Source organism: Dendropsophus ebraccatus, chromosome 13 (genome assembly GCF_027789765.1).
Source record: "Dendropsophus ebraccatus isolate aDenEbr1 chromosome 13, aDenEbr1.pat, whole genome shotgun sequence".
Lineage (NCBI taxonomy): Eukaryota > Metazoa > Chordata > Amphibia > Anura > Hylidae > Dendropsophus > Dendropsophus ebraccatus.
This window is the reverse complement of record NC_091466.1, coordinates 176,172-188,314: the sequence shown is the minus strand read 5'-3', so window position 1 is coordinate 188,314 and position 12,143 is coordinate 176,172. Positions and strand designations below refer to the sequence as shown.

At 49.3% G+C, this 12,143-nt stretch overlaps 1 protein-coding gene across 4 annotated transcripts in view; it reads right to left on the bottom strand.

Moving 5' to 3' along the window:
* The window catches only part of ASPDH (aspartate dehydrogenase domain containing), a 97,285-nt gene that overhangs the window by 78,609 nt on the left and 6,533 nt on the right, over positions 1–12,143 (bottom strand). For all 4 annotated transcript variants that reach the window (XM_069950013.1, XM_069950016.1, XM_069950014.1 and 1 more), the window contains 2 exons: positions 6,307–6,380; positions 3,176–3,320 (listed from right to left, as the gene is read on the bottom strand). In XM_069950013.1, coding sequence (XP_069806114.1) covers positions 3,176–3,320; positions 6,307–6,358 — 197 coding nt within the window. In that variant the 5' untranslated portion in view covers positions 6,359–6,380. The remainder of the gene's footprint in view (positions 1–3,175; positions 3,321–6,306; positions 6,381–12,143) is intronic.

Below are 12,143 nucleotides of genomic sequence, written 5' to 3'. Positions count from 1 at the left end.
TCCCCGGAAGGAGGTGACTGATACTATTATTATGGCTGTGCCCGCCTATTCCCCGGAAGTAGGTCAGTGATATTATTATGGTTGTGCCCGCCTATTCCCCGGAAGGAGGTCAGTGATTCTATTATTATGGCTGTGCCCGCCTATTCCCCGGAAGGAGGTGACTGATTCTATTATTATGGCTGTGCCCGCCTATTCCCCGGAAGGAGGTGACTGATTCTATTATTATGGCTGTGCCCGCCTATTCCCCGGAAGGAGGTGACTGATTCTATTATTATGGCTGTGCCCGCCTATTCCCCGGAAGGAGGTGACTGATTCTATTATTATGGCTGTGCCCGCCTATTCCCCGGAAGGAGGTTACTGATTCTATTATTATGGCTGTGCCCGCCTATTCCCCCGGAAGGAGGTCAGTGATTCTATTATTATGGCTGTGCCCGCCTATTCCCCCGGAAGGAGGTCAGTGATTCTATTATTATGGCAGTGCCCGCCTATTCCCCCGGAAGGAGGTGACAGATTCTATTATTATGGCTGTGCCCGCCTATTCCCCGAAGGAGGTGACTGATTCTATTATTATGGCTGTGCCCGCCTATTCCCCGGTAGGAGGTCAGTGATTCTATTATTATGGCTGTGCCCGCCTATTCCCCGGAAGGAGGTGACTGATTCTATTATTATGGCTGTGCCCGCCTATTCCCCGGAAGGAGGTGACTGATTCTATTATTATGGCTGTGCCCGCCTATTCCCCGGAAGGAGGTGACTGATTCCATTATTATGGCTGTGCCCACCTATTCCCCCGGAAGGAGGTCAGTGATTCTATTATTATGGCTGTGCCCGCCTATTCCCCTGGAAGGAGGTGACTGATTCTATTATTATGGCTGTACCCGCCTATTCCCCGGAAGGAGGTGACTGATACTATTATTATGGCTGTGCCCGCCTATTCCCCGGAAGGAGGTCAGTGATTCTATTATTATGGCTGTGCCCGCCTATTCCCCGGAAGGAGGTGACTGATACTATTATTATAGCTGTGCCCGCCTATTCCCCGGTAGGAGGTCAGTGATTCTATTATTATGGCTGTGCCCGCCTATTCCCCGGAAGGAGGTCAGTGATTCTATTATTATGGCTGTGCCCGCCTATTCCCCGGAAGGAGGTGACTGATACTATTATTATGGCTGTGCCCGCCTATTCCCCGGTAGGAGGTGACTGATTCTATTATTATGGCTGTACCCGCCTATTCCCCGGAAGGAGGTGACTGATACTATTATTATGGCTGTGCCCGCCTATTCCCCAGGAAGGAGGTGACTGATTCTATTATTATGGCTGTGCCCGCCTATTCCCCGGAAGGAGGTCAGTGATACTATTATTATGGCTGTGCCCGCCTATTCCCCGGAAGGAGGTCAGTGATTCTATTATTATGGCTGTGCCCGCCTATTCCCCGGAAGGAGGTGACTGATTCTATTATTATGGCTGTGCCCGCCTATTCCCCAGAAGGAGGTGACTGATTCTATTATTATGGCTGTGCCCGCCTATTCCCCGGAAGGAGGTCAGTGATTCTATTATTATGGCTGTGCCCGCCTATTCCCCCGGTAGGAGGTGACTGATTCTATTATTATGGCTGTGCCCGCCTATTCCCCGGAAGGAGGTGACTGATTCTATTATTATGGCTGTGCCCGCCTATTCCCCGGAAGGAGGTGACTGATACTATTATTATGGCTGTGCCCGCCTATTCCCCGGTAGGAGGTCAGTGATTCTATTATTATGGCTGTGCCCGCCTATTCCCCGGAAGGAGGTGACTGATACTATTATTATGGCTGTGCCCGCCTATTCCCCAGAAGGAGGTGACTGATTCTATTATTATGGCTGTGCCCGCCTATTCCCCGGAAGGAGGTGACTGATTCTATTATTATGGCTGTGCCCGCCTATTCCCCGGAAGGAGGTGACTGATACTATTATTATGGCTGTGCCCGCCTATTCCCCGGAAGGAGGTCAGTGATTCTATTATTATGGCTGTGCCCGCCTATTCCCCGGAAGGAGGTGACTGATTCCATTATGGCTGTGCCCGCCTATTCCCCGGAAGGAGGTGACTGATTCTATTATTATGGCTGTGCCCGCCTATTCCCCAGAAGGAGGTCAGTGATTCTATTATTATGGCTGTGCCCGCCTATTCCCCAGAAGGAGGTGACTGATTCTATTATTATGGCTGTGCCCGCCTATTCCCCAGAAGGAGGTGACTGATTCTATTATTATGGCTGTGCCCGCCTATTCCCCGGAAGGAGGTGACTGATTCTATTATTATGGCTGTGCCCGCCTATTCCCCGGAAGGAGGTCAGTGATATTATTATGGCTGTGCCCGCCTATTCCCCGGAAGGAGGTGACTGATTCTATTATTATGGCTGTGCCCGCCTATTCCCCAGAAGGAGGTGACTGATTCTATTATTATGGCTGTGCCCGCCTATTCCCCGGAAGGAGGTGACTGATTCCATTATGGCTGTGCTGTCCGTCTCTGATTAAGGAAACATACCTATTGGAAAGGCCGGTCTCGGCGAGTGTAAAGATATCCTTGTTTGGACTGCTGGAATACTTGCTGCCCTATACACATATATTCTTAAGGGAATCATGTAAAACGATAGTCTTAAAATGGATGGTTGACGATCTTCTGGTTATTATTAAAGGTTGCTTGACACTATAAAAAGTGGTAAACCAAAACATAGGCTGCCCGAAAAGAAAATTTGGGAAGTGATGGCCGATTCTCCCCAGAGAGCGTCTTCCCTGGACCCTTAGAGGCCTAGCTGGAATACAGAGACCCAGGGCCGTATTAACAGCTGCTGCCCTAGGCTTTAAACCTGAAGACGCCCCATCTTGAGGAGAGTGGTTTTGGAATCGCGTTTTTCATGGTTTTGCTTAAAACATAAACAAATTATCACATTGAATCAATTATTAGAGCAGTCTGCATATTGTCAGAAGGAATTGTCACGCACGCGAGCTGAGGATTACGTGATGGATGTTCCGTCTGTAATCCTCAGTGTGCACAAACCCTAACTCACTAAGACTTCTGTACTTGAAGAAATGTGTATGTGCTCTACATAACGCACTTTGTGAACATTTTATGGACTTTTGTCCTTTATTTCTTTTGTCTATTTACATGCAACAGTTTTCAATAAAATGAGTTTTAAAAAAAAGATACCTTTCCTTGAAATCCTCCAGGTTGTGAAGTTGTAGACTGGGCTCTACGGTGTGTTCCATCTTCTCCTTGGTCCGGTTCCACACAAATGCCAGCTCCACATTGTTCTCATCTCCTTCTTTTTGTATTTGATTCACCAGGTAGACCCCTACATAGATAAAACGTGAGGTCAAGGCCTTTCCCTTGCATTGAGGATGAGTTAGCATGAAACTACTAGAATATGTTGATGGGCATCCAGTCTACTTGCGTCAGACCGCCAGCTTTTCTGATAGATTTCTATTCATGGTAGTCCAAAGGGAGATAATCGAGTCATAGGCCACTATTCTGTAGATGAAGGTCTGTGGGGTCTTTTGGTGGGTCAAAAGGATCCATGTTGGTGTATTGACATGAAACATCTGATCATGCCATGGTCATGAGAGGGCTATATAGCTGGTATGGTGGGGCCAGATGGTACTTATAGATCTCTATGGATGTTGGTGTTACGGCTACTGGAGCGCAACGGCTAGACCCTGGGGTCCTATGGGCATAGTGTCTGCCTGACATGTACCAGTGTACTAGAGCGGGTGTGCCACTACTGTCTCTGACCACCTGTCGTTAGGTACCAGTGTAAGGAATGCTCTGGGCTGAAGGCCTGTAATTCACTGCTCCCACCACTTGATATCTCACTATATTCTTCGCACTTAGCATAGCTGAAGGAGGTATCTGCCAAAGGGGTTAACTTATGTGCTACTGATTCTTGTTCATGCTACTGTTATGTGATATGCTAAGTGTCCAATCCTTGAGCTGGTACCACACAGAACTACACCTATCAGATGTTAGGGCTCAGTGCTTCCAACAAGTTCCTGGCCTATCCTAGGGTTCCTCTGTAGCATATAATATGAGGTGAGCTGGGAGGACTCTAGCAGGGGACTTTCCAAAGAAAGTGTGTATCAGAGACTTAGTTCCTGCTGAAATTACTCCAGGGCCTGGCCTAGAGGCCTGGTCCCCTGCATGGGACTATAGGCTAAAGTGTCTTCTCCAGCAGTGTTTTACTAAAGCCTAAGGGCCCTATTCCACAGTAACGATAATCGGCCGGATCGGCCCCATTTGGCCCGATTCGGGCGATTATCGTTCGGTGAAATAGAGAGAACAATCAGCCGATGATCGTGTTATCGGCTGATTGTTCATTTAGGGCCAGACCTAAAATCATCGTTCCCCCACCGAGCATCGCTACGGTTGAATAGTGGTGCGTGGCGGGCAACTAACGATTTGACAGCAGCAGCATCATCATACATTACCTGTCCAGGCTTCTTCTCCGCGCTGTCTTCATCCCAGGGTCCCACGCTCTATCTTCTGAATGGCCGGTCAGCTGACAGAGCGCTCAGCCAATCACAGGCCGGAACCGCCGCGGCCTGTGATTGGCTGAGTGTGGCCTGTCGGCTGACCGGGCATTCAGAAGATAGAGCGCGCAGGACCGTGGGATGAAGACAGCGCGGAGAAGAAGCCTGGACAGGTAAAGTATTACTGCTGCTGCAAGGACATCGGTAACGATGTCCCTGCAGCCCTCGCTCAACGATCATTGGGCCGTGGAATAGGCCCAGTAAACGAGCGGCGATCTAGCAGACCGCCGCTCGTTTACATCTTTGATCGAGCCCTCCTCGGCCCATGGAATAGGACCCTAAGATGGGGTGTCTGCAGTATCACAAAGGGACCAATCTTGTCTATGTCTGGGGTGACCATTCTTCTTCTCAAGTCAGGACATCCTTTGGATGACCGGACTGTCTGCAGTGGAGCAAAGAGCAGTAAGCTGACGTACTCCATTGATCCTTGCTCAGCTGTCTCGGGTAATGTTAAGCGGTTAGCTACACCCAGTTGTGAAATCCCGGGCCCGGTCTCCATCTATTTACTGGAAGAGATTAGATAATTAGATTGCTTTTGTGATCTTGGATAATCTCTTAAATTTTGGAGACACAGTCCACATAATCCCTGACTGAAAGAGGGAGCGGCATGGCTCAGCTCCCTGTGATAAGAAATTACAAAAAACTGAGTTGCTTAAAGTTTTGCACTTTGAAATTAAGAGATGTTCCCGTAGTGTGAAGAGAGGTTATAAGTGTTGTAGTTTTTCACACAATGCCATGAAGATTTTACCATGCATGACCGAGATAGGATAGGTGCAGTCCCCTATGGAATACAGGCTATGCCCGCAGGAGGATGCTGGACTACCCAGACAGGATAGGTGCAGTCCCCTATGGAATACAGGCCGTGCCCGCAGGAGGATGCTGGACTACCCAGACAGGATAGGTGCAGTCCCCTATGGAATACAGGCCGTGCCCGCAGGAGGATGCTGGACTACCCAGACAGGATAGGTGCAGTCCCCTATGGAATACAGGCCGTGCCTGCAGGAGGATGCTGGACTACCCAGACAGGATAGGTGCAGTCCCCTATGGAATACAGGCCGTGCCCGCAGGAGGATGCTGGACTACCCAGACAGGATAGGTGCAGTCCCCTATGGAATACAGGCCGTGCCCGCAGGAGGATGCTGGACTACCCAGACAGGATAGGTGCAGTCCCCTATGGAATACAGGCCGTGCCCGCAGGAGGATGCTGGACTACCCAGACAGGATAGGTGCAGTCCCCTATGGAATACAGGCCGTGCCCGCAGGAGGATGCTGGACTACCCAGACAGGATAGGTGCAGTCCCCTATGGAATACAGGCCGTGCCCGCAGGAGGATGCTGGACTACCCAGACAGGATAGGTGCAGTCCCCTATGGAATACAGGCCGTGCCCGCAGGAGGATGCTGGACTACCCAGACAGGATAGGTGCAGTCCCCTATGGAATACAGGCCGTGCCCGCAGGAGGATGCTGGACTACCCAGACAGGATAGGTGCAGTCCCCTATGGAATACAGGCCGTGCCCGCAGGAGGATGCTGGACTACCCAGACAGGATAGGTGCAGTGCTCCTTCGTCCTGGGACCTCCTCTAAGGACACATCTAAGGGCACTGTCATCTCAAGAACCTGCTGGGGCTTGTACGTCAGAGAGGACTAGATTATCCGTTTCCATTGTTGAGTCAGCGACTGTTGAGTTGAGTCAGTGGACTGTGACCCGACAAAACCTCTCAGCACTGATAGCTCCCGGTACTGGTGATACCTACCAACATGACCATAGCCCACAACGCCAATCCGCCTCTTCCTCTGGTTAGACATTGCGCATCAATGGCCACATCAACTAAAAGAAAGAAAGAAATGATGGGATAAAAAATGATAAAAAATGCAATTACGTAATTCTGTGGGGCAATAATTTTTCCTGTGTTTACTGTAAATCTGAGGGTAATTGTGTGGGGCAGGGCCAATACAGCAGTACCAGGTCCGCCTAGACCATGGGTCTCCAAATTGTGGCCCTCCAGCTGTTGCAAAACTACAACTCCCATCATGCCTTGACAGCTAAAGCTTTGGATTTGACTGTCCAGGCATGATGGGAAATGTAGTTTTGCAACAGCTGAAGGGTCACAATTTGGAGACCGATGGCCTAGACCTTCTCTTCTCTCTACACATGAGGAGAACGGGTTTTGCTCCGTGATGTTTATTTTTTATAGTTTTCATTGGGGGGATTTAAGCAGAGGGTGCAAACTGTCAGAGGGGTGTCCCATGTGCTGTAAAGCCTCCCTGTGCCCCCCCCACACACTTTCATCTCTATCCCTGCTTGTCGCACGCTCGTCCCGCCCCAGTCGCACGCCTATGCTGCTAGGTCACTTTTTTCACAAAGATCCTTAAGGCATATCATTTTGGACACTAAGCTTGCTATTACCCTGAACTTCTCGGGCTGGTCTGTCACTTTACAGTGTACAATATCGTTTGCCTCCAGCTCTCTGCTCTGTACATGTGGGTGCTATTTTTCCCTGGGCATATTCATCCTGCCCTGATCCCACTTATACTGAAATAAGTATACTCATCCTGCCCTGATAACACATCCATCTTCTTCCTCCAAACACGGTGAGGGGAGTTGATACCAAAAAGTTGTATTTTGGTCTCATCTGACTCCATGATGTTCTCCCTAGTTTCCCGCTCAGTCAGTCAGCAGCCGGTGACCAGAGCTATGCGACCCCCAGCGCTGGAGCCGGGGAGGTGAGAGCATGTTATTTGTTTTATCCTCCCCCCCCCCCTGATGTCCACCCTGGCATAAGGACCAGGGCACGCCGTTCTAGGCCCCCTGAACTGCTGAGTCCGGAAGTTGCCCTGTGCTCCCGGCGCCGTAGAAGGAGCCCTCCTCCGGACCCTCCACACCTGCCCAGCACCCTCCAGCCTCGGTAAGGAGGAAGAGGAGGAATTCCAGCCAGCGACAGGGAGCGGCGGGTTTGAGGACACGGGCTCCGGCCTCTGACACGTACTCCGGACATCGCAGCTGCCGTGTGGAGTCTGCGGCTGTTCCCCTTGCTGCGTCTTCTAGCAGGGGGATGGCCCCTCGCTTGGGGAGCAGAGCAGTGGACGAATTAACCCCTTTAGCTCCGAGGCGGACCGGGAGGGGGTTGGCAGGGGTGTCTGCACAGGCCGCTGCACTGAGGGACCTGCGGACCTGGTAGTGGCCAGTGACAGGAGGAGGCTGGGAGCTCGGCTGCAGCTTCCGCTCCTTCAGCCTTGGTACAGGCTGGGGGGAGAACACCAAGGCAAGTGTCCTGGGGGTCCCGACAGAGACGACAAGGAAGCCAGTGAGGGGCATGACGTTCGCCATGATGGGGAGGGCAGAGCTAGCCCTGCCTTTAGCACTGACAGCCTGGAGGGCCAGGCACAAGACAATGATGAGGGGCCCCTGTCGCCCCCTTGCGGGCCATGGTGAGGAACAGCCTGGCCTGATCTCGGTGGTCAGAATTCCTAGTGCAGCGTGGCAAGAGGAGACGGCAGCAGTGCAGCTTGGCCCGGGTCTGCGGTCCAGGAGCAAGAAGTCGCAACAGGCTCGTCCAGATCCAGTGTTTCGAAGGCCGCCGCGGGGTCCTCTGCGGTACGGTCAGGTGAGTGTACCACCACTGTATCACACACAGGGTCTGGGGGGGATGTTACACTTAATTTGGCAGGGGGCAGGCTTTTTTGCAGGGGATTCAAGCTTTGCTAGGTTAGGGCGCGGTGCCTCCGCAGGCTTCCCCAGGAGTAGTGTGGGGTACTGGGGTTCTGGGGTCTGGGGGGGGGGGAGGGGGAGTCTGGAGGTCCCGGAGCAGCTGGTGGTCCGGTGGCTGGGAAGGTTGAAGGAACTGGTGCGGGGGCAGGGAAGGCTCCGGCGGCAGCGGATAAGGCAGTGGATGGCGAAGTCTATGTCTGCTTTGAGGGCCTCCTGAAGTAGGAGGTCAGGGAGTGTATTTGGTAAAGGGAATAGGTGGAGATTTTCTCCCACCTCCCCCTGGAGAAGTTTAACCTGGGTCGGGTAAAACCTGATGAAAGTAAGAAAGAGGAGGAGGAGCATCTCATCCTGTGTACGTTTTCAAACTGGCTACAGGCCTTTGCTATATCAGCTAGTGTTAAGGGGGAGAAGGCTCCGGAGCAGTGTTCCAGGCCCTTCTGTTATCTGGACTCAATAGGAGAGGCATACAGGGTGTATGGGGGGAATGCATGGCACAGGTACGATGAGCAGTTCCGCCAGCACAAGGTGGTCCGTCCTTCGATACATAGGGACCACAAGGATATTGGTTTGTGGATGAGACTGATGGCGGCACCTAGGGATCCTGGGTCGGGTCAGTCCCTTGGGGCGGTCAGCTGCGGTCGGCAAAGGCTGCTGTTGGCAGTTTAATGAGGGGCATTGCAAGATTTGGGGGTATGGGCGTCCAGAGCCATTATGAGGGACATCAGGCTTGACTTGCTCAGGCTATTGTCTACCTTCCCAGGTATCAGAGTGTACTGTCTAAAATTTAACTTTTAATAGAACCATTTAAAAGCATATATATATCCAAACAATTATCATTATAAAATAAGACCATGCCACTCAGCGGCATTAAACAAGCCTGTGTGGGGGGACACTAAGATAGAAATTATAGGGAGTGTACTTAGTTTGGTGTCTTCAGGGCTAGCCAGCCCTATGATAAGAGACACTAAGGGAATAAAAATCCCACAGTATTAGAGATTCTATACTGTACCTCAAAAATTAAAAGGTACTTCATAGCTGGGACAATGCCCTAGAGATTCCTGCCTATCATACACTGACCCTATTCTGTCCCTTTCCCAAGACACAAGGCCGTCAAAAAGAGGTGTGAATCGTAGCGGTCACATAGGTATTAACACCGCAGTTCACACCATGCGTATTGCCTCTATGCAATTCCCTCCTCAACAGATAGATTGCGGGGAGTTCATCAGGAGGCTTACAATCACCGTCCTGGGGGTTAAGATGATACCCGACCAGGACACTGGCGCCATAGATGGAGGGCAGCACCAGACTAAGGCTGCTAGCAGGTATAAGTAGTGCATGGCTAAACACTCCCCCCAATCACCATCGCAGGCAAATCCATACACATAAGAAATAGTGCTTTACTTACATCAATCAGCTTCTGCCAAGACGTAAATGTACACGGTGCCCCACGCGTGCGCACCCAGCTGGAACGCACGCCTGCTATCAGCTGGAACGCACGCCCTGATATTTCCGGCACCTTTAATGGCACGCAGACGTCACTACCGCATATGTAAATGCAGATGAGAAGTCCGCCAACGCAGCGCAATGATGACATCACTTACGTCTCATGTGAAATTACGTTGCTGGAACGCATAAGTGACACGCAAAATTCCTGTCTAGTGGCAATAAAGATACATGATACATGCTAGCGCATACTATTATGTAGTTACCACTGGTATCACCTATATAGTAAGTCTGCATATGAATGCACTGCAATAATGTAGGGGAGAGTAGAACAAATAATATGTGATGACATAGAAATAAACAAAACAAAAGATATATACAGAGATGAACACCCGAATATAGCCGGGTGTAGTGGTAACCAGGCAATACAATTATTTCCCTAAATGAATGACCTTGTAGCTAAGCCTGAAGGAGAATCCTAAATTAGATAAATACATTATAATTTAACGCTTCATTCAGTCCACCTGGATATGTGGACTTAAACCTGAAAATCCACTGGCACTCTTTTTGCAGAATCTTGCAGTCCCAATCACCTCGCCGTACCCCCGGTCTGACTACTTCTATTATGGAGAAACGTAATACTCTAGGGTCCCCATCATGATATTCCCATATATGTCTGGGGGAAATCGGGTTCTGCTGACCCCCAATGATTACAAGATGATGTGCATGGACCTATTGAAGGACAGAAGCACTTACAGGATTCTCGAAACTGACCCCACTGACATTTTCTCAGAACAATTAACTGAATTATGTTCTGAATTATGTTGTTATTATTGTGTCTTGGGAAAGGGACAGAATAGGGTCAGTGTATGATAGGCAGGAATCTCTAGGGCATTGTCCCAGCTATCAAGTACCTTTTAATTTTTGAGGTACAGTATAGAATCTCTAATACTGTGGGATTTTTATTCCCTTAGTGTCTCTTATCATAGGGCTGGCTAGCCCTGAAGACACCAAACTGTAAGTACACTCCCTATAATTTCTATCTTAGTGTCCCCCCACACAGGCTTGTTTAATGCCGCTGAGTGGCATGGTCTTATTTTATAATGATAATTGTTTGGATATATATGCTTTTAAATGGTTCTATTAAAAGTTAAATTTTAGACAGTACACTCTTTTTCTTTGCAGTGAATTTTCTTGATTAGGTGTATTATTGTATTGATTATTGCTGTGACATTCTTCCCAGGGATCAATACAGTGTGGTCAGACATAGTCACCAGGAGGACGTGGAGGAAAGCTAGGTCAATAAGGCCAGGATCAAGATCAATAAGGTGGTGGGGAGGTTTGTGGCCAGGAATGGGGGTATAGTGGTCCGGCATAGAGAGTTGGATGAGGGAGCCACTGAGTAATGATGGAGTGCATCTTAATGCTATTGGGGAAGATATGTGGAACCTGGGGATCTGGGATGGTATCGAACGAGCATTGGAGTTGTGGAGGGTCGACCATGAGTGAGGTGTCATGAATGGTCGCCATGGCCTAAGTGGGAGGGGCTTTTGAAGGTTTCGGCAATGCGTCATTTTCTGGATGGGAGGAGGCATACATTCTCCTCATATATATTATACCTTATATGGTAAACTGTAATTTGGGGCTGGGGTGTTACCCAGTCATAGTTGGGTCCCTGGGGTGGTTTGAAAAGATGTCGTAAACTTATTTGTACAAATATTTTATTTTACTTTATTTTTAAGTTATTTTATGGTAAATAAATGAAGGGGCTGCTGTGGCCTTTCCTTCCAACAATGTGTTGTGTCTTTATTGGTGGGAGGTAGGCTGGTGGTAAGCACCATAGAGAGACTATCCCTTAGTCAGGAGTTCTCATACCTTCCTCTCACCTCGTTACATATTTGTGCAGTAGCGGATTATAATAGGTCCATTTCGGGCAGCAGCCCGGGGCCCTGAGCTCCTGGGGGGCCCATGGCCACCCAAAAATACATAATTTCAGTCATGTATTGTCTCATGGATACAGGTGTATATACTGTATATGTATATACCGTATATACTGTACGTGTTTATACTGTTCATGTATATAGGTGTGTATACTGTAGGGGTGTGTGTATACTGTTCATGTATATAATGTAGTTGTGTCTGTGTATACTGTATATGTATATATTGTACGTGTGTGTATACTGTTCATGTATATAGGTGTGTATACTGTAGGAGTGTGTATACTGTTCATGTATATAGCCAGGGGTGTAGCTAATGTCTCCTGGGCCCTGGTGCGAGAGGCCAACTTGGGCCCCCCCCCCCCTTTCACAACCAAGTGATGCTATTGGTATATATATATATATATATATATATATATACACACACACACACACACACCATGACAGATATTACCAATAACACCAGCATATAGGAAGAGGAAATATTATCACCATATATATT